This window comes from Garra rufa, chromosome 21, assembly GCF_049309525.1.
Source record: "Garra rufa chromosome 21, GarRuf1.0, whole genome shotgun sequence".
Classification (NCBI taxonomy): domain Eukaryota; kingdom Metazoa; phylum Chordata; class Actinopteri; order Cypriniformes; family Cyprinidae; genus Garra; species Garra rufa.
This window is the reverse complement of record NC_133381.1, coordinates 35031578-35054846: the sequence shown is the minus strand read 5'-3', so window position 1 is coordinate 35054846 and position 23269 is coordinate 35031578. Positions and strand designations below refer to the sequence as shown.

Below are 23269 nucleotides of genomic sequence, written 5' to 3'. Positions count from 1 at the left end.
CATGAATTTGAACTGACTGCTATTATCTCCTCCATAAATACTAGCACTTTGGCACTGATCAAACATGACATTGTGACGTATTTGAACAAGAATGCAAGTCATCCATTATGTAAATGTTGACATATTGCTTAACACTCTGTGACCACAAGGCTGTGGTACTAACATTATTCAGAAATGCTCTGGGTGTGACTTCCGAAACCTCAGAATCCTGACGACTTCCTGTGGACACGAGTTCACGGCGGGAATGTTCAGTTGCTTGGCAACAGCCTTCAGGGCCTGATTGTGAGTGATTTGAGTCTGCAAGTGGTATGCTGCTTTTCGGGCACTGCAGAGCAATATTACGCTTAACATTACTGTCATTAAAGAATGCAGCTGTGCACTCTCATGCATTTGATCTTCATATCTCGAATCAGTTTTGAAGCTGAGTTTCTTTCAAAAGACACAAAGTAAATGAGTGATCTCATCCCAACCACAAACATACCTTTCACACATACCTGACTGCAAGATACTTCTGACTGGGCTTAAGGTGCTCCTCCCTCTTCATTAAACCTGTGGGAAAAGCACACAAACACAGGCCCGAACTCATCAGAGACACGCCCACAAAACACTGTCATGTTTAGAAGTTGAGAAACAGACACAGTTCTGTTTGGTTATGAAGCAGCAGCACTACTGCAGCAAATCCTGCGATTCACACGAGCTTCCAGAAACAGCAGCTATACTCTGATAAAGCAGATATGTGTGAATGAACCCCACGTGATAATGCAGAATCACACACTCACCAAATACAAACAGAAACCGTATCACACATCTGTGCTGATGCATTCAGCGTTTAAGGTTAAATACAATATTGTTTAATTGTACAGGCTTAGTATAAGGCTGTATGACTAAAACCATGATAAATGCACATAATAAGAAAACAATGACTAAATACATTTGGTAAATAAATATTATCTCTGTCTCTCTACTAGGACCAGTGTTGGGAAAAGTTACTTTTAAAAGTAATGCATTATAATATTGAGTAAAAAAAAGTAACGCATTATGTTACTTTTGCATTACTTTTTTAAATCTGGGCAGGGCTTGCTTGTTTGTTTTTAATATAAAAGGTTATATTTAAAAAAAAAAAAAATAGAAAAAAGCCATTTCACACTAAAAGCCTCAGGCTTAGAGAAAAGTAAATTCACATCTGTACAGTAGACCACAAAAGAAAAAATGTCAACCCTTCAGCAATAAAAAAAAAAGGAAAACAAATGTTAGATTATCTTGAGTAATTTTTGCTTATTAGTATGGATGAATTGAATCATTGAAGGTCGGCAGCAAAGACATTGGTTAATAAAATGGTATTAAATACATAAAGGATAATTGTATTATTTAACATATTTAATTATTGCAGGTTTGCATCATATTCTGAGTTGAATTTCACTGTTTTTGTTCATTTTTAGTGAGTGAGATGCAAATGCATGTTCACATTTATTCTAGAACTAAAGTAACAGCTTACTCATGATTTCTTTCAACATTGGGACAGGGGAGCTTTTAATCAATAAATTGGCGTTATTTATTTGAAAAAGTAACTCAGATATTTTCTTGTCAATTAAAAAGTAATGTGTTACTTTAGGAGTTACTTGGAAAAAAGTAATATTATGTAAGTTGTGTTATTTTTAATGCTTTACCCCCAACACTGACTAGGACCTTATGATTCTGCAATGTGGGAAACATTAACAGGATCGCTGAATGCAGTCATAAAAATTTAATTTACTGTAAAATGTGGAATGTCACAGAATTTGGCATGCATCCAATTTTGGATGAATAAATCAAAATTGATACAGAGACCCACATTTTATTTTATTTTATTTTAAAATACATGTGAAATATATTTAGTTTTATATAATGTCATTTATATTTTATGTTAATTTAAATATGTGAAATTATTACAAAGACTCAATTGTTACTGAGACTCATATTTTATTTTATGTAATTTATATTTTATGTAAATATAAAATGAAATATAATTTATCTTTATGTATTAAATATGAATCATGCATGTTCTGCGCATCTCTATGTGAACTAATGGCATAGATGCATGGTTTTATTTGCTACACACAAACTGTATGGAAGGCCAGATGGTTCAAAAACATGTACATTTTACAACATAAAATACACATGTAACACATATTATGCATGTATTTCATGCTGATTTTCATGCTGTGTTAAATGTGTATTTTATGCACTGTTGACATGTTAAAATTTATGTGCATTTGAACCATTTGGCCTTCCATAATACTAAAGCATGTGTGACACTTGCTGCATTTTCAGCCTCTGCTTGCTCTATATAGGAGTACATGAACATAATCTCTAGAACTACTCTGAGAGTCACCTCATGAGCATTTTACAATTAAAAAAATATATATATATTGTCATATCATATATAAACAGAAACTTAAAGGTCTTCACAGCAACCCGTCAAAATAAAAGTTCAGTTTAACTTGAAGAAAAAATTTATGCATGACACAGTCTTTCTCAAAAATAAAATAAATAAAAAAAGTAATAAATTAAGTTGTTTTTCTAAAAAAAAAATCAATAGATTAGCAATGCTTTTGATTGTTAAAATGTAATGAAACCATTAAAATGGGATCCAGATAATTGAAATGAAAAACACAGAATTTGCTACAAATAAATTTATGAAAAGTCATTCATACGGCCATAAGAGTGTAATTTCTGTTAAACTTTTAATAAACTGCTGTTAAACTGTGTTTCATGATTTTATATATGATATCTCATTTGAGGTTGGTGTTTTTTGTTTTTTTTTCAGATAGATAGATAAATAGATAAGATAGATGCTTTGACAAGCTGCTTTGTAGAGCTTAAACAGTTGGAAGCGGACATATTAAATTTACAAATGGTGGATAGAGCATATTTTTGCAGGCTAAAACTCAGAAACATGTTAGCATTTTAACCCTTCAACCTCCCTCAATTATTAATTAAAAAAACAATAATTTTCATTAAAGCGGAGTATGAATCTCATCAAGTTAGTCTTTTTAAGCATTTTACATATATTCCAAAATGCCAACTCAAGGCAGTAACAATTTAAAAAAGATATATATATTTTATTTGTGAACTTATGTTCAGCTATTCTTTTTAATAGTTAACTATTTTTGCATTTTTTAGATAATCAGTCATCAAAGCTCTGTAAATATTGGTCACAGACACGGAAATGTACTTTAAATCTTACCATGCTGATTGCTCACTAAAAACTTGCACATATCATGTTTTCATGCCATTTTAAGTCCTATTTTGATGCAACAAAGAGTGCGACTTGTTTACTTACTTTTTTTTTAATTAGTCCTGCTATTAACGCCATTATATTGTTCATTTAGACTGATTCGCAAACACAAAATGCACACAAACACAAGAGGTGGGATTTATCACATGAACCAATCACAGCCGAACATAACCAGTCATATCCAATCATATTGCCTCCTCTCACGTGACTTTCCCCCATTCATTCTCAATTACCCCTCACCAAACTCACCGCATGCTTTAAGGGGTCTGTTAAAACTCAATGGGCTCAGGGGAGGCGAGAGAGACACAGACTCCCGATGTAACTTCACCTGCTGCTGTCACTTTTGGACAACTCCTTCAGTAAAACAGGTGATTTATACACTTTTTAATGTAATATTTAAGTTGTTTTATTTTTGTAATATGATTTTTTTTTCATATTAGGTTTAGGGTTACACTGCCTCCCTGAAATTGGATTTAAAACTGAAATGTGCACAGTATGCAGACCTTCACGTGTAAAAACTGAAGGATACTTTGGGCTTTACACTTTTGAGTCTGAGTTTAGTTCTCCATAAAGTGGTGTAAGGAGGAGACTATTACATAACTTCATTAAAGCACATGGATTAATATGTCATGTGTGTTGTCTGCAGTAGAGCAGGGCATGCAGAGCTAACGGCAAGTCATGGGGAGGCAGCTCAAAAGTGCTGGGCTGCAGTTTCGGCCAGCTGTTCTGTGAGCTATCGCTTCAGGGAAATGGGATGTGCTCTCTTAATCTTCCCATAAGCCCTGTAAAGAAACTGTGGTGACTGTGATGCTACTTCTGTTTGACACTAAAAGTGACTCAGTCAAAAATCACAGCGATTAGCCCTTTGGTTGACTAAGTACCTAAAAACTACGCTGGAATTGTGTGCAATCTAGTTTGCTTATCAGTTGCCTTGTTTACATAGGAGATTTGCCAGTCGCTGATAAAACTAGAGTGGTTTCTCTTGGGTTCCTGCCATCACATTTCCTCTAATGATCATTCCATTGTGCTTAAAGGGATAGTTCACCCAAAAAATTAAAAATCTGTCAATATTAACTCCTCAAGTCATTCCAAACCACTTTGAGTGAAGATATTTGCAAGAATGTTTGAGCTGCTCTTTTCCAACCAATGAAAAAAAAAAAAAAAGGAAAAAAAAAATGCCAAATGTTATTTGACCAAAATAAGAGGGATTATACACAAAATGCATGTTATTGTTTATTTAGTACTTGAATAAGATAAAAGATCTTTACACATAGTCCACAAGAAAAAAAAATAGTTGAATTTATAAAAATGGCCTTGTTCAAAAGTTTACATCCCCTTGATTCTTAATACTGTGTTCTTCGCTGAATGATCCATAGCATTTTTTTTCATTTAGTGATGGTTGTTCATGAGTCCCTTGTTTGTCCTGAACAGTTAAACTGCCTGCTGCTCTTCAGAAAAATCCTCCAAGTCCCACAAATTCTTTGGTTTTTCAGCATTTTTGTGTATTTGACCCATTTCCAACAATGACTGTATGATTTTGAGATCCATCCTTTCACACTGAGGACAACTGAGAGACTCATATGCAACTATTACAGAAGGTTCAGACACTCACTGATGCTCCAGAAGGAAATACAATGCATTAAGAGCCGGGGGTGAAAACTTTTTAAATTTGAAGAACAGGGTAAATGTAACTTATTTTGTCTTCTGGGAAACACACAAGTATCTTCTGTAGCCTCTGAAGGGCAGTACTAAATGAAAAAATATGATATTTAGGCACAATAAAAATGCACACATCTCTATTCTGTTCAAAAGTTTTAACCCCCTTAATGCATCGTTTTTCCTTCTGAAGCATAAGTGAGTGGTTTGTGGTTTGAACCTTCTGTAATAGTTGTCCTCAGTGTAAAAATATGGATCTCAAAATCATACAGTCATCGTTGGAAAGGGTTCAAATACACAAAAATGCTGGAAAACCAATAATTTGTGGGACCTGAAGGATTTTTCTGAAGAATAGCAGGCAGTTTAACTGTTTAGGATAAACAAGGGACTCATGAACAACTATCAATACACAAAAAAATTGTTATAATAAAATAATAAAACAGCTGTGATCATTCAGTTAACAACACAGTATTAAGATCAAGTGAATGTACATCTTTTATGTGAAATATATTATTTCAGGTCAGTACTAAATCAACAATAATATGCATTTTGTATGATCTGTATGACCTCTTATTTTGGTAAAATAATTACCATTTGGCAGATTCTGAAAGGGGGATGTAAACTTTTGACCTCAACTGTATATATGCAGTAGCTTTACGTGAGGGAAAAAAAACAGAAATTTTAATCCTTAATTAAAAATTTGAATTTTTATTCATTTTAATTAATTAATTTTAATTAAAATACAGTGAAAAAATAAATATTTTGAAATATTATTAGAATTTAAAACAATACAATTAAAAAAATATTATAAAATAATTTAAAAAAATAATGTTATTATTTTTTAAATGCACAGTAATAATTAAAAAGTAATAACTTGAATTTGTATTTCAGATTAACTGTCCCTTTAACACACTCCTCTGTAGAGAGGTCCTTAATCTTGAAATCACTATTTTCTCCTTTATCAATGATTCAGATCATCTAAATATGATATGAAGATGCAGCACAATTACTATCTTATTAAACAAATTTCCCCAAGTTGCGTAATAAGCAGTATAGTGTGTTGGATTGGGTAAGTGTGGTCTATGAAGTGCAACATCCAGCTGGCAGCCCGAACTACTCTGGCCCATTCACTGGAGTGCAGCGCCAGAAGTGGTATGAATCAATGGCATACGAGGACGTAGTGTAGCAGCAGGGTTTAACAGCCCTTATGTAATTCCTAGAGCCTCTAACATGGGCGCAGACAGAAACAATAGACCTCTAGAAAGATTGCAGGTAGAAAACAAGCCAGTTTTATGATATTATTCATTACCAAGGCTTTTCCACCATGGAAATAAAGAGAAGATGGGAATTGGATTAATAAAACGCTCACATACCGTCATGAATCTCAAAGGCCAAACTTGTGATCTTCTGTGTGATGACCATCATGGGCCTGGAGGGAGAAAAGAAAAAAGCAAAGTGTAGGTATGTCTGAGAGATGCTGTTTAAACCTGATATCGAGTCTGTTGGATCCACATGTACGTAAGAGCCTCCACAAGCTCTTCAACATTTATTATTTATACGGTTGCACTGACCATATCTCCACATAGATTCTAAAAGTTTGAGGTTACCTTGCTTATGTCAAACCTGCTTGAAGGTTGAGCTGTTATTCTGATCTACTTTAATCCTGAGGTAAAACTAACACTTATATACTTGTACTTGGCTGTGGTTAACATGCATATTTAATTGGAGGAGAGCTGCAGTCTCAATGCAGTGCAGAATAAAGTTGAATTCACGCATATTTCAACCAGAAAGCTCTGGAGATTATTGCAAAGCAGAAGATTTTTTTTGACACGATATTTTGAGGTGCATGTACAATATGAGCCATCTTTTCATACATAATTACGGGAACCTACTTAAAACCTCAATACAGTTGAACTCAAAAGTTTACATACACCTTGCGGAATTTGCATAATGTTAATTATTTTACTAAAATGACCTAAAGTTACCTAAATGATCCACAGCTGCTGAGGTCCCGGTAAGTGAAATTGTCCGTCATTGACAGAACTTTTTTATTAGTGACGAAAAGGCCGTCTAAAGGCCGTCCGTCACGTTGACAGATTACCCTGAGGGTGATCTAATTGTAACTTCTAACTGTAATTTTTATTTTACACCTGTCCAGTTGGTGGTGAGTGCGCTCCGGTGTGGCAGCAGAGCACGGGATCCAGAACAAAAACGAATCGTTTGCCATGCGTTTGATTACACACAGGCGAGTAGCCTACACATTTTAGCTACAGCGATCTATCAAGCGACATTAAAGAGCGTCAAAAAGGTATTTATTGCTTGAATTGCCTAATGAAATGGATAGAATTTGAAAGTTGAGACCTTGTTTCATATAAACAGTAACGAAGTACAGAGCATCCCCTGAAAACAGCATAGACCATTTTTTGTTTAGTGATAGCTGTTCATGAGTCCCTTGTTTGTCCTGAACAGTTAAACTACCTGCTGTTCTTTAGAAAAATCCTTCAGGTCCCACAAATTATTTGGTTTTCCAGCATTTTTGTGTATTTGAACCCTTTCCAACAAAGACTATGATTTTGAGATCTTTTCACACTGAGGACAACTGAGCGACTCAAATGCAACTATTATAGAAGTTTCAAAAGCTCACTGATGCTCCAGAAGGAACATCTGGGGGGTGAAAACTTTTTGAATTTGAGGATCAGGGTAAATTTAACTTTTGTCTTCTGGGAAACATGCAAGTATCTTCTGTAGCTTCTGAATGGCAGTACTAAATGAAAAAAATATGATTTTTAGGCAAAATAAGAAAAATGTACACATCCTCATTCCATTCAAAAGTTTTCACCCTGTTCTTAATGCTACGTTTTTCCTTCTGAAACATCAGTGAGCAATTGACCTTTCTGTAATAGTTGCATATAAGTCCCTCAGTTGTCCTCAGTGTAAAAAGATGGATCTCAAAATCATACAGCCATTGTTGGAAAGGGTTCAATTACACAAAAATGCTGAAAAACCAAAGATTTTGTGGGACCTGAAGGATTTTTCTGAAGAGCAGTGGGCAGTTTAGCTGTTCAGGACAAAAAAAAGGTCCCATTCAGGTAACAACACAGTATTAAGTATAAAGTGTATGTAAACTTTTGAACAGGGTAATTTTTATAAATTCAAATATTATTTTCTCTTGTGGACTACTATATGTAAACATCTTTTATGTGAAATAACTTATTCAGGTCAGTACTAAATAAAAAATAACATTCATTTTGTATGATCCCTCTTATTTTGGTAAAATGATTAACATTTTGCAGATTCTGCAAGGTGTATGCAAACTTTTGACTTCAACCGTAATATAATGAAAACATTTTTCAGTTAGTTTTTTCAGTTACATTTTTCATTTCATTTAATTAAATAACGCTACATGTTTAAAAGCACTTCACTGCACCTTTAATTTATATTTTATAGTTATTTTTATTTCACTTGTGTTAGTTTTGAAATAAGTGAGAAGGTATTTTAGTTTAGCCTGGCTTTCACAGTCAGTTTTTAGTTGTTCAGTTTTATTCCAGGCAAAATCTTTTTCATTTAGTTTCTTTCAGTTTTCATTAAAATGATGCTGATTCCAGTGCAAAATAACTTACCCAGTGAAGTCTGCTGAGTACATGCCGTAGTCAAACACATAGACTCTTGTGACCTGGCAGAAACTGAGATATCCCAGCGTAACCACAAAGCAGTATCTATGGAGAAAAATGCAAAAGAGGGAAAAACTTAAAAACAGTCAATTCAGAAACAAAAAAGGCTTTGTTTCTATTTCCACACATATCCATTTCAACAGTATATATATTTGTGGGTACTATGCAAATGCTATGAATATAAAATGTGTAGTATACATACAACAAACCACACTGTGTGAAATACTGTATCCCACAATGCACTAAACCTGACTTTCTATTTCCTGCATGACAATTGAACCACAATGCATTAGGAGTCAGGGGTTTTTTGAACAGAACGAAGATGATTGTATGATTTTGAGATCCACCTTTTCACACTAAGGACAACTGAGGGACTCATATGCAACTATTACAGAGGGTTCAAACACTCACTGATACTTCAGAAGGAAAAACAATGCATTAAGAGTCAGGGGGTGAAAACTTTTAAACAAATGGAGATGTGTACATCTTTCTTATTTTGCCAAAATACCATATTTTTTCCATTTAGTACTGCCCTTCAGAAGCTACAGAAGATACTTACATGTTCTTCAGAAGACAAAATAACTGTAAAATTTACCGTGATCTTCAAATTGTGTTTCTTTCTGAAGCATCAGTAATTAACCTTCTGTAATAGTTGCATATGAGTCCCTCAGTTGTCCTCAGTGTGAAAAGATGGATCTCAAAATCATACAGTCATTGTTGGAAAGGGTTCAAATACACAAAAATTCTGAAAAACCAAAGAGTTTGTGGGACCTGAAGGACTTTTCTGAAGAACAGCAAGCAGTTTATCTGTTCAGGACAAACAAAGGACTCATAAACAACTATCCATAAACAAAAAAACATAGCTGTGGATCATTCCGGTAACAACACAGTATTAAGAATCAAGCATATGTAAACTTATTACATTTTTATAATTGACACAAAGAAAATCAAAAACAATCATATAAGAAACTGTTTATATTATATATATATATATATATATATATATATATATATATATATATATTTAATTATTATGTTTTCTCTTTGATGGGTAATTTAAATAGAAAAAAATTAATGTTATTTATCCCCATAAACATAAACAGCTCACATTTGATATCTGATATTATACATGATAATTCATGCAAGTTATTTGCATACTACAACAAACTTAGAACAACACTATCAGACTCCAGCCATAATTTAAACTCGGCTTATTAACTTCCTCCCACAATCCGATAAAGATCGCTCTTTTATTCAGCATATTAACCATCAAAAGCAAGATAACAGGCACTAAAAATGATCAAAGACTCACTGATTTGCAGCAGGGCCTCAGTTGGAGGCAAAAGCCTTTGAATTTTCTCCCACTATCAGCTGCACAACATTTGGTATGTTAGACTTTAAGTTTCTGACTTAAATAGCCGAATCCCCCAATTCCTCAGTTGGCAACAGTGGGCAAATTCTTGGCCTTTTAGTTTCTCTTTGCCTCTAACAAAGCCAGTTTAACATGTCTACAGTCCCACTTGTAGTATTCAGAGGCGGTGCCTGCTCTGTCTCAACACTAGGCCCTTCAGCAGGGCTATGAGCAGCACTGTGTGCACTATGAAGACCTTCTTCTGTTCCAGTGCTCTGTAGGATGATTGTGTGGAGGTTGCTTTCTGGTTGTACAAGGAATGTCGTACAGTTAGGAGATGGACTGTGATGCAGAATGGGCACGGGTCAGTCGGTTTACTTAAAGGGAGAGTTCACCCAAAAATGAAAATTCTGTCATTAATTACTGACCCTCATTCCAAACCCATAAGATCTTCGTTTATCTTCGGAAGACAATTTAAGATATTTTTGATGAAATCCGAGAGCTTTGTGACCTTGCATAGACAGCAACACAACTTTAAGGCCCAGAAAGGTAGTAAGGACATCATTAAAATAGTCCATATAAGTTTCAATCGTAATTTTATAAAGCTATAAGAATATTTTTTGTATGCGAATAAAATAACAAAATAACAACTTTATTCAACAATTTCTTCTCTTCTCTGACAGTCTTTGACACACAGGAGAGCACCACAATTACAAGATTAAAGCTGTAATATTTTGAGAAGAAAGTAAAAATTACGAGAATAAAGTTGAAATATTTTGAGAATAAAGTCGTAATATTTTGAAAATAAAGTCGAAATATTTTAAGAATGAAGTCGAAATTACGAGAAGTAGAAATATTTCAAGAATAAAGTCGAAATTGCGAGAATAAAGTAGAAATATTTCAAAAATAAAGTCGAAAATATGAGAATAGTCAAAATATTGCAAGAATAAAGTCGTAATATTTTGAGAATAAAGTAAAAATTACGAGAATAAAGTTGAAATATTTTGAGAATAAAGTCTTAATATTTTGAGAATAAAGTCTTAATATTTTGAGAATAAAGTTGAAATCACGAGAAGTAGAAATATTTCAAGAATAAAGTCGAAAATACAAGAATAGTCAAAATATTGCGAGAATAAAGTCGTAATATTTTGAGAATAAAATCGAAATTACGAGAATAAAGTAGAATATTTTAAGAATTAAGTTGAAAAATATAAGAATAGTCTAAATATTATAAGAATAAAGTTGAAATTATGAGAATAAAGTAGAAATATTAAAAAAATAAAGTCAAAAATACAAGAATAGTCAAAATATTACGAGAATAAAGTCGTAATATTTTGAGAATAAAGTCGAAAATATAAGAATAGTCGCAATATTATAAGAATAAAGTTGAAATATTTTGAGAATAAAGTTGAAATATTTTGAGAACAAAGTTGAAATATTTTGAGAACAAAGTTGAAATTACGAAATAAAGTAGAAATATTTTGAGAATAAAGTTGAAAATATAAGAATAGTCGCAATATTATAAGAATAAAATTTAAATATTTTGAGAATAAAGTTGAAATATTTTGAGAACAAAGTTGAAATTACGAGACTAAAGTCGAAATATTTCGAGAATATAGTCGAAAAGTCAAAATACTATGAGAATAAAGTCGAAATATTACAAGAATAAAGTTGAAATACTATGAGAATAAAGTCAAAATTATTTGACTTTATTCTCAAAATATTTCAACTTTATTCTTTAAATATTTCGACTTTATTTGAGACATTTCAAACTTTATTCTCAAACCATTTCGACTTTATTCTCGAATAAAAGGTTGGACACCACATTTTTGCGGAGTAGATGGTGGACTTTTTTTTTTTTTTTTTTAAAGAAAACAGTATAATTTAATGAATTAAATCCGGGCCTTTGCATGCGTAATATAGGCTTATAATCTCAATATATTATAACTTTAATTTTTACGATTTAAGTTCGTCGTATTTCGACTTTATTCTCAAAGTATTATGACTTCAATCTCTTTTTTTTTTTTTTTACATGGCACTAAAATGGCGTCGTACTTTCCCTATACATGTACTGTCTCTGCTGGAGAGCATAATCTGATATTGTGCTTTTCAAGGACTCCCACACTACAGTAGCCCTTCTATAAATATACATTTACACTATTTATCTCTAATAAGACAGACAAGAGCTCCAGCGACCCGTGATGAGGGCAGCGCTCGCTCTCTCTCTCACACACACTCTGCTGGTTCTACTTTCATTTGGCAATAACGGCCACACACAGTCTCAAGAAGATAATTTATAAAGGTGAGACACAGAGGTGAGTTGTTATCAGCAGCTGTTAGATGGGGTCCCGTCTACTCCATAAAACCCTTCTCTCACATGCTCGAGTGAAAACATATTAAAGCAATAAATCACATCATAAAAGTGTCATTTTTAATGAAACGGGGGACAATCACACCAATGTGAAATAGAACAAGACCTGAGAGAAAAACCTTCCACCAAATCTCCTTAACTTTCAGAGCTGACACTGTTTTAGAGGATGGTGTAGTTTTGTGTATGATTTCAGGAATTTCACATGGGGCTGAATGTGAAAGCAATACCTCTGTGTGAACATTTAATCTCTATAGTGTCTTGAAGTTTCACAGTGATGCTCATAGTAACAAGCTGTCAAGATAGGTACATTCACATGTAGAGTATTTTAATTACAGAAGGTCGCCAAGTTGCTGTGTGCGCTTTGAAGTTGTTTGCTAGTAGGAGTTTATACTGGACTGCAGTATCCAACTCTATCAGGAGGCAGGATGATTCATCTTATTGGCCGTTTCTGTATTGCTACCCATCAACCTTTGCTGTAATGCCATTCAACACTTTCACTCATGTCACTGAAAAATTGTAGACTGAAGTGACTATATTTGCTTTAACATTCATTTATCATATCATGTGACCCTGGACCACAAAACTAAGACAGGTATATTTGTAGCATTAGCCAAAAATACATTGTATGGGTCAAAAATATTCTGAGAAAAAAGTCAGAATTGTAAGGTGAAAGAACAGCAGTGATTTTAAATCAAACTTTTTTGTAACATTATATGTCTCTACTGTCACTTTTTAGCAATTGAATGCATTCTTAATGCATTCTTAATAAAACATAAAAAATAAAACCTTACTGACCCCAGATTTTTAAATGCTAGTGTATATAAGCCTTAAGGATGCAGTAGCAAAAACAGTTTGTTTTTATCAAAAGTTTTTATTAAAAGATTGAGTAAGAATTGCGAGATACAAAGTCAGAAAGTTTGCGATACTTGCAATTCTTACTTTTTTATATCTTGATTATATTTTGCAATTCTGGCTTTTTTCTCACAATTGTACGTTTATATCTCACAATTATTTGACTTTTTCTCTCAAAACAGAAATTTAAACACACAATTTCAAAATTAAAAAAAGAGACAGGTTTTGGTCCAAAAATATATTTGAGATGAATTTCTATATATAAGTCTTAAGGTTGCAATAGCAAAAACAGTCTGTTTTCATTTTTAATAAATTAAGTTTTCAGTGAAAAAAAAAAAAAATACATTTAAGATGAATTTCCATAAATTGGTCATAAAAGTTACTGCTGCCACAGTACAGCCAACAAGTCATTATGCATCCAAGCATTCAATGTTGGCAATAAGGCCAGAAAAGCCCAGAGTATATATATTCAGGTTTTTATTATATTTTATATAATAAAGTGTTTGCATGATTACTTCAGGTGCCAGTTTTATTGGCAGTCTGACTAAATGACTTCAAGTAATAAACCAGTTAAGTAATGTGAGCCTCTCAATAATATATATATATATATATATATATATATATATATATATATATACTTGCCCTTTCTGCAAACACACAGACATAGACACATACCTTGCATTCTTTATCAGTTTTCCACCCCTGTTTTTCAATTTCCCTTCATCCTTTGCTTTGCCCTCTCATCTCCCCTGAGCGGTGGAGCATGGCATCACTCTATTACCAACTGATCGTCTCCTGGAGTTTCAAAAGGTCTGTTTTGTAGCACTGCATCCCTAATTCACTCTCTATACTCAATGCAGGGAACCAGGCAAATCAGGACTCCTGCACAAGTTCATCTTATCAGTCTTCAGCACTATAGTTACATCCTCTTACTCTATTAGACGAAAATATAAATCAGCAAAAAGAAAGACTTGATTTCTTAATAATCAGTGCAAACAACAGAATACTGTGACCTGACTGTCATAGCCAATAAGAAGCGTTCATTGTCCAATCCAAAGTCCAGTAGGTTAAAGGAACACTCCACTTTTTTTGGAAATAGGCTCATTCTCCAACTCCCCCCGAGTTAATAAGTTGAGTTTTACCGTTTTGAAATCCATTCAGACGTTCTCCTGTTCTGGCGATATCACTTTTAGCATAGCTTAGCATAGATCATTTAATCCTATTGAGACCAATAACATTGCGTTCAAAAATGACCGACGAGTTTCGATATTTGTCCTATTTAAAACTTGACTCTTCTGTTGTTAAATCGTGTACTAATACCGGCGGAAAATGAAAAGCATCGATTTTCCATGTTACAGCAGCAAACTTCCTTGACTATTATGCCGGATTGGGAGTGTAGTTCCTAATCTTATCGGCCTAGAAAATCGCAGGTTTGCATTTCCGCCGGTTTTAGTACACGATATAACTACAGAAGAGTCAAGTTTTAAATAGAACAAATATCGAAACTCGTTCGTCATTTTTGAACGCGATGCTATTGGTCTAATAGGATTCAATGATCTATGCTAAGCTATGCTAAAAGTGATATTGCCAGAACAGGAGAACGGCTGAATGGATTTCAAAACGGTAAAACTCAACTTATTAACTCGGGGGGAGTTGGAGAATGAGCCTATTTCCAAAAAAAGTGGAGTGTCCCTTTAAAGGGTCACAAACTGCCTTTTTTATTATTTTTTACTGTTCTCTGATGTCCACTTATTTTCACAGATTTTTACATAAAAACACATCATTTAGAAGTAATAGGCTATTTTCTGCCTGTTATGACCCTTTTCATCAGAACGACTTCAAAATAAATGCCCACTGCTATGATTGGCTCATAATTGCCAGTGTATATCCGCAGTTGTGACTTTCTCACAATTGCAAGTTGCATCTCGCAATTCAGAATTTTTTCTCAAAACTGTGAGATATAAACCTGCAAATGCAAGTTATAAAGTCAAATATGCGCTATATAAACTCACAATTCTGACTTTTTTCTCAAATGTATATCTTACAATTCTAACTTCTTTCTCACAATTGCAATTATATATCTCGCAATTCTGACTTTTTTCTCAAAACTGTCAGACATAAACTGTCAGTTATAAACTCAGAATTGTGAGATACAAAGTGAGAATTGCGGGATATATGGAGCTCATATTATGACAATACTTTTTGAATTTGAATTGTACAAGTTTGAATTATTGACAAGTGTCATTTAACAAAACTGAATATTATATGGCATTTAACATAGTTCTGAATTAGATATTTTTAAACTTGAATATTGAACATGTGAAATTGAACACAACTGAATTTTCAAATCGCAGATTTTCTAATAGACGTGTTTTTAAACAGCAGATTTTTGTTCTGATTTCTAAGACTTCAAATATTCAGTTTTTAAAAATTACAACTTCAGGTTTTCAAGATAAAAAAAAAAAAATTCGGAACATCAAATTCAGTGTTCAAAATTCAAAGCGCAGAATTTCGGATCGTACAGAAAGTAGGTCAGAGGTTATGCACAGGGAAGAGTAGATGATCTACGAAAAGTCGAACGAAGCATTTACTGTGACCGAGAGGGGGCATGTTTGTGTCACTTAGGCTAGTTCTGCCGTGGTCACAACATATTAACTCGTGGGTAGTACGTGATAATACGCCGTGGTCACAAGATATTATCTCGTGGGAACGTCATATTAACTCGTGGGAGTATGATATGTCGTGGCCACAAGATCATTTTGTGGAGATAATGACATGCAGGAATCGCCGCGCGGCTGCTGCCTTCTCTTGTAGTGGAAGCGTTTTGTGCAGTTGAGGTGGTGTTCGCGACGCGCTCTCGGTGCGGACCAGGCCCGGTTCTACGGGGGTGCTAGCACCCTCAAACGAAATCAATAGCAAAATAATGGCATTTTATTGCAGATTTAGATAATAATCCAGTGCGTTATGGTTTGTGCTCTGGAGGTCGGTTTCTGTTATGTTTTTGCTGAGTTAAGCAATGTAGCCAACCACACACATATCTGTTGATTTCTTGAAACAGAGGCGTTAATCCACTCATCGTTAAAATCGCCAGAGTTTTTGTTGAGGTAATGTTATTGTGTTAACTCAAGTAATTATAACAAAGTAGACGTGATCTAAATAAGATATATTCGAACTTCTTTGTTTATAATGTAACCTATCTTTGTGAGATCTCACTATACATACGTATACCCATGGCGGACATTTGACTCTTGAGTCGGGGGGGAACATAGTTCAGATGCGGGCGGGCATCGGTTTTATCTGTTTTAGACTTCTTATTTTTATATTTTAGAAATCCATCAATTATGGTGAAGAAAAAAAAATGCGTTGGTGGAAACAACAAAAGACTTCACTTTCGCTTTTACTTTCGAGATTGGCTCGGACGGCAGCGCAGCTGGAACAGATCTGCGTTCAAGCGCATACAATTTGCTGAAACTTGCCACAAATATAAATAAATAACACAAATAAATAACAATGAATGTGTCAAGGCGGAAAGAGTAAGGCTAATTTGAATTATTTATTAATAAACTATGTATTCTGAGTCAGTGTAGCAAAGATCCTCAGCGCCTTTAGAGAGAAATGCGTCTTTACTGATTACATAATGAAAGAGTTTTTGTTTTCTATTTGTTTTATTTCATTAAGTAATGATTTAAAACTATTTTATACGTTTTGTTTAGTGCACACAGATAAAAGTACACTCTTTACAGTTCTGAATAATGTATTACTCTTACCTTTGTGAGTAAAAATATAATTTTAAATTGCTTCCACTGAAAAAAAAAAATGCAAGTGATCGCGCTTGCGCCTCATGTTCTGCACAAACTATTGGATATGCGCCTAATACTGCAGATCTATAGATTTTAGGCAAACCGTGATGATTTGAGAAAGCAAATTGATCAAACGGCCCCTGATCAGTCTTCAGCTGGGCGCTGTTCGTTAAAAAAAAAAACTTATATTTAACGAACAAAAATGCTCCAAACGTTTTTCTAAATTAACTTAATAAAAAACGAAACTAAATATAATCAATTTGCCATTACATAAAAAACTGAACTATTTTTATTTTAAAATCTGGCTCAGGACGTGCGATGTCAGTGGTAGACCGGCTCCAGAAATAAATCACTGAGGCTGCGCTCACATTTATATTTTTGTCCCGTACATTACTTTGATTTTACTCTGTCAGTCACCGCTATTTCGAGAATGAATCCAGCATAAATATGCCGATGTCGGAAAAAAGAAAGTTTCATACAAATTCTGAATGGATTGTAGCCTGGAAAGTGCTCCAGGCTACAATACGCAGTCCCTTTATTATCGGAGGGTGAATTCTGATAAACTGTTTCAACTGCTACACCCCACCCCCCCAAGGTCGCCCATGTGTATAAGGGTAGAGCACCCTCGCTAATTTAAGAAGCACCCTCAGTGATTTAGTTCTGGAACCAGGCCTGGTGCGGACGCTGCCGCTCACAAAAAGATTTTAAAATTATCTTTGGCTGCGCCTGCTGCGAAGCGCCGTGTTTGTGGAAGCGGCAGGATTTTGGGTGCAGGAGCACCACTTGCGCTTCGCCTCCGCACCGCTCCCATTGAAAATGAACTACACTGGCGATCAAAATTAGAGAACAATTTATAAATAATTGAACAATTCTGAAATAATGTCATCTTCACTGCTCAACAGTTGGAGTTTTTGTCCCATCTATACCATGCTACCAGAACACCTTTTACACAAAAAAGGCATTTCAACTAAAACAATTATTTTGCAGAAAACACACTGATCAAAATTAAAGAACAACAATGACTGTAGCATGGAAAAAGATTACAACAAAATTTTCTGAAGGTTACAACAGTCAGCAATTAGTAGGAAGTGTACAGGCCTCTGCTCTGAATGACTTCAGCACATCTGCGGCCACAGGACAGCACTAGTCTCTCACACTGCTCTGGTGTGATTTTGGTCCACTCTTCTTCCAGTCTCCTCCACAGTTCGGTGACTGTAGTGGGTTTCTTGGCCATAACTTTGTCGCCAAGGATATTGGGTTGAGATTGAGACTCTGGGCAGGCCATGTCAGTATTTCAATGTCTTCAGTTTCAAGGAACTGCTTTACCCATTTTGCTGTGTGACATGGAGCGTTGTCCTGCATGAACACTGCGGGCTGATTGGGTGATGAATGCAGGGAAGGAACCATATGTTGTTGAAGAAGGTTCTGATAAACATTTGCATTCACTCTGCCATGCAGCTGTATAACAGGCCCAACTCCTGCAGCAGAAAACATGCCCCAAACCATGACACTTTCTCCTCCACTTTTCACTGACTTCTTTACACTCTTTGGGTTCAGTCTTTCTCCAGTTTGTGGCCGAACATAATGTTTCCCATCGGACCCAAATAAATTAAACTTGCTTTTATCACTGAAGTGAAATTTGGACCAGTTCTCCTCTGTCCGCACAACATGCTCCTCAGCTTAGTCTAGCCTTTTGATTCTTTCTGCTAATGAGAGGTTTGGTCACTGCAGAGTGGGCTTTCAGTCCAAATGCTCTTAAACGTCGAGACACTGTATGACGAGACAGATCCTTACCCTGTTCAGCGCTGAACTGGTGAGCAATTCCAGCTGCAGTGTGGAAACGATTGCCCATTGAGATCCTCCGCAGTATCCTGTCCTCTCTTGTATTTGTCTTCCGTGGACGACCAGCCTTCTTGGGGGACTTGAATGAGTTTGTGTTGTAGTAAAGATTCAATATTCTTAAAATCACAGATTTGGAACGACCAACTTGTCTTGCTATGGCTGATAGGGTCATCCCTTTGGCCTTCATCTAGACAACATGCTGCCGGAGGCTTTCAGTCACTTTAGAACGGCCCACCATCTTGCAGAGTCAGTGAAACTGGAAGTTAGGCTGCCAGTTAAATAGGGGTCGACAGATAATCAAGGAAATTACCACTAGGTGCCAGATTAACACCAATAACTGGGAGGTATCTGAAAGTGTTCTCTAATTTTGATCAGTGTGTTTTCTGCAAAATAATGTTTTTTGTTGAAATGCCTTAGTTATTTTGTGGAAAATGTGTTCTGGTAGCATGGTATAGATGAGACAAAAACTCCAACTGTTGAGCAGTGAAGATGACATTATTTCAGAATTGTTCAATTGTTTATAAATTGTTCTCAAATTTTGATCTCCAGTAGACACTCGCGACTGCCGCGTCCCGTGTGAAAAGGCCTGAAGTGATTTGTGCTGTTTTGGGAAAGACATTGCTATAGTTGCAAACAACAAGGTCACATTTGATTTCATTAAAAATAAACAAAACATAACAGAAAAGTATTATATGTGTTCTTCTATTTATAATTCATAGTCCCTATTCATGGGACTATGACTTCATGTCAGGCACATCTCTGTACATTTTTTTTGATTGATCATACTAGGGGAATTCCATTACATGATCGTCGTTTTCAACACTACCGACAAATGTTCTATTTGCTGTTAAAAATCTGGTTAAAGGACAACATTTTTATCTCTGGCGGGGCCTGACGCAAAGAGACATAAGTGTCAGTATTTTGGGTGCAGGAGCACCGCTTGCCCGTTAACGGATCGGTTCTTTATATTTTATATTTGTATATTATTATTATTATTATTATTAAACAGTAGGCTAATACAATAGGCCTAATTTTATAATAATTATATTAACTGGTTAGGGCTATATTTTTGGGCTATAGGCCATTTATTGTTTTATATGCTTCCCTTTCAGTTCGTGTAGTGCTTTAATTAACTCTCTGTATAATTATGCTAGTATTATTAATATGCTAAAATATTTTGAAAATACTGTAAACGCCTGACAATTATGCCAATGAAGTTTTTACGTTATTAATGTATTTACCCCAGTTTGTGACGATAAATGAGCATGTTGTGTTCATTGTGTTTCAAATGAAACTGCGTGAATGATTTATTCCTTAGCTATAAAATGTAATAGTTTATCAATAAGCCGAAATTAAATGTGTTATATTCACCCTTTAATCTGCACTTCCAGTAAAAATTCCTTGTCGGCAAAACTATTCAGAACCTGAAGACAAGAGATCTCAAGTATGATACAAAGCTATAGACAACTACCACAACCTATTATAGCCCACATACTAATAACAGCCTAGATATGTTATGAGGTCTAATTTGCGCGCATTGGGGAGTTGCTCTCTAAACTTCGGGTATTAAAATTGCCTTTGAATGCGCGTGCGCATTTTGCTTTCAGATTCGTTTTACGCAAAGCCGACTGATAAAGAAGTGGGTATATGCCGTATAACTATGTATACACTGCCATCTTGTGGCCACGACATTAGGGCTGGGTATTGTGACCAATTCGGCGATTCAATTCGATTCTTATTTTTATGGTTTCGATTCGATTCGATTTAGATTTCGATTCAATTCGATTCGATATCGATTAGCTATCAATATTTCATTTAAAATGTTAGTTTTGCAGACATGGGATCCATATTTTGATATAAATGCTGGTAACTGAAACTCTCCTACTTAAGTTTATTACTGAAATACACATCTACATTAATAATAGGGTGCACACAGTTGTTTATTTTAAACAACTTTTATTTTAAATGAACACTGTAACAAGAAGTCATAAATATGTGCATCCATTGTACACCATGTAAACAAACAGCAAAATGCACATTACTGTAAAAAATAAAAAGACTAAATGTGCAACAGTGAAATCTATTAAGAACTTCTAACATGTTTAAGAAATAAAGCATTTTTCTAAATTCAAAACTTTCAAAACAGGCCCATCATAAAGCCCTTGTCTGCGTATACAAAACATTCTAACTGTCCATAAAACAGTTCTTAACTACAGCCTAATCATTTTTGATCACCAGATTTTCTGCAAAAAAAAGCAGCTGATGGTGACACCTTCAGGACGAGAGGTGAATATTCATATCCTCTTACGTGAAGCACGAGCATTAAGAATCGATTCGGGGATTTCCCGAATCGATATCGTTCCGTTAAACTGAAGATCGATTAAAATCGGAGAATCGATATTTTTTACCCAGCCCTACACGACATATCACGTACCCACGAGTTAATATGTTGTGACCACGGCAGAACTAGTCTAACGCTGCGTCCGAAATCGCATACTTCCCTACTATATAGAACGTGAAAAACAGTATGTGAGGCGAGTAGTATGTCCAAATTCGTAGTATTCGAAATACAGTAGGCGAGAAGTACCCGGATGACCTACTGCTTCCGCCCGAATTCTGCAGTAGGCATACCATGGACACTTCAGGCTCCAGGAGTGGTGTCGTTATTCAAAAAAAATGGCAGAAAGTGGAGACGCGGCAGATGTAGTACGTCCGAATTCCATTCATACTACCCGTATTCATACTATATAGAACGTACTGTTTTAACGGTCATGAAGTACGTTTGAATTTAAATGTAGTACCTACTGAAGCAGTATGCGATTTTGGACGCAGCATAAGTGAACCAAACATGCCCCCTCTCGGTCACAGTAAATGCTTCGTTCGACTTTTCGTAGATCTACTCTTCCCTGTGCATAACCTCTGACCTACTTTCTGTACGATCCAAAATTCTGCGCTTTGAATTTTGAACACTGAATTTGATGTTCCGAATTTTTTTTTAATCTTTAAAACCTGAAGTTGTAATTTTTAAAAACTGAATATCTGAAGTCTTAGAAATCAGAACAAAAATCTGCTGTTTAAAAACACGTCTATTAGAAAATCTGCGATTTGAAAATTCAGTTGTGTTCAATTTCAAATGTTCAATATTCAAGTTTAAAAAAAAATCGAATTCAGAACTATGTTAAATGCCATATAATATTCAGTTTTGTTAAATGACACTTGTCAATAATTCAAACTACAATCCAAATTCAAAAAGTATTGTCATAATATAAGCTCCATAGGGATATAAACTCACAATTCTGATTTTTCTCTCACAATTGTGAGTTTATATCTTGCAATTCTGACTTTTTTCTCAGAACTGCCTTTTTATTATTTTGTACTGTTCTCTGATGTCCACTTATAATGTCATCAAGATTTTTAACAGATTTTTAACATAAAAAACACGTGTGTGTTTTGACCCTTCTCATCAGAACGACTTGAAAGTAAATGCCTACTGCTATAATTGGCTAACAGTTGTTCATGTTTGACAGCCTACATGCTTCATAAATGGACACTGCTGTGATTTAAATCAAAAACGCATAAATACTTAGTATATATCAAATGATCTGTAATAACAGGCAAAGCAATAGTGACCACATAATAAAAACAGTTATTCACAATTGTGTTGCAATATTATTGTGGGATCCATTATTGTAGGCACAGCATTGTTTTTTAGTTTCAGTCTTTCTGAAAACCCTGTCCTGTGTCGAATTGTGCCGTGTTTGTAAATGAATCCGTGGTAAAACAAAGTGAATAACAAAAAAACGAAGTTCTTCTTACTGACGTGGTCTGGAACTTCATTAAAAAAAAAAAAGTTTGTCCACCATTTCCTAACACTGGGATCAGAAGGAAGGCAATGCAAAGACTGTTTTTCCACAACTTGGTACTGCACAGCATCTTGTTATCTTCAGAGCCATTGTCATCGTTTGGTTGCGTTAACAAGAAAGTTTTGAGTTCTGAACAACAAGATGTTTTTATAGTGCAATGCCTCTTATATGTCAAAAGGAAAAGGAATTTTGATTTCTCAGTTCATGACCCTTTAACATTTAATTGTGTTATTAAATTACTAGTGTTTTTAAACAATTCTACATGAGCATTAGATGATTCATTACGAGATTATCTACTCTGTTTAGTGCACATGGAGTTAAAACTCCTCGTTTGATAATTCTGCAGTTATGCAAACATCTGGGTAGAAGGTCCGGCAGTTAACTTGTCATCATGACCTTTTCAACAAGCCAAAGTTCAAAATTCATGCTGGCAGGACTTCTGAGTTGAAGTTTTGATGTATGTGCCAAGGTCAGGTGACCTCGCCCGGATGACCTACACTTATCTCTTAAATCTCTAGAAATCGACCATAAAGTCAAGGTCAAAAGTTTACATAATAACAATAACCTAAATAAGAGGGAGAATACA

The 23269-nt window shown here is 34.8% G+C and overlaps 1 protein-coding gene across 1 annotated transcript in view; it reads right to left on the bottom strand.

Annotated features, from left to right (window-relative positions):
- mboat2a (membrane bound O-acyltransferase domain containing 2a) overlaps window positions 1-23269 on the bottom strand; it is an 80471-nt gene that overhangs the window by 14075 nt on the left and 43127 nt on the right. The window contains exons 4-7 of the mRNA XM_073826607.1: window positions 8554-8649; window positions 6307-6362; window positions 495-549; window positions 214-325 (exon numbers count right to left, since the gene is read on the bottom strand). Of these exons, the coding sequence (XP_073682708.1) occupies window positions 214-325; window positions 495-549; window positions 6307-6362; window positions 8554-8649 (319 nt within the window). The remainder of the gene's footprint in view (window positions 1-213; window positions 326-494; window positions 550-6306; window positions 6363-8553; window positions 8650-23269) is intronic.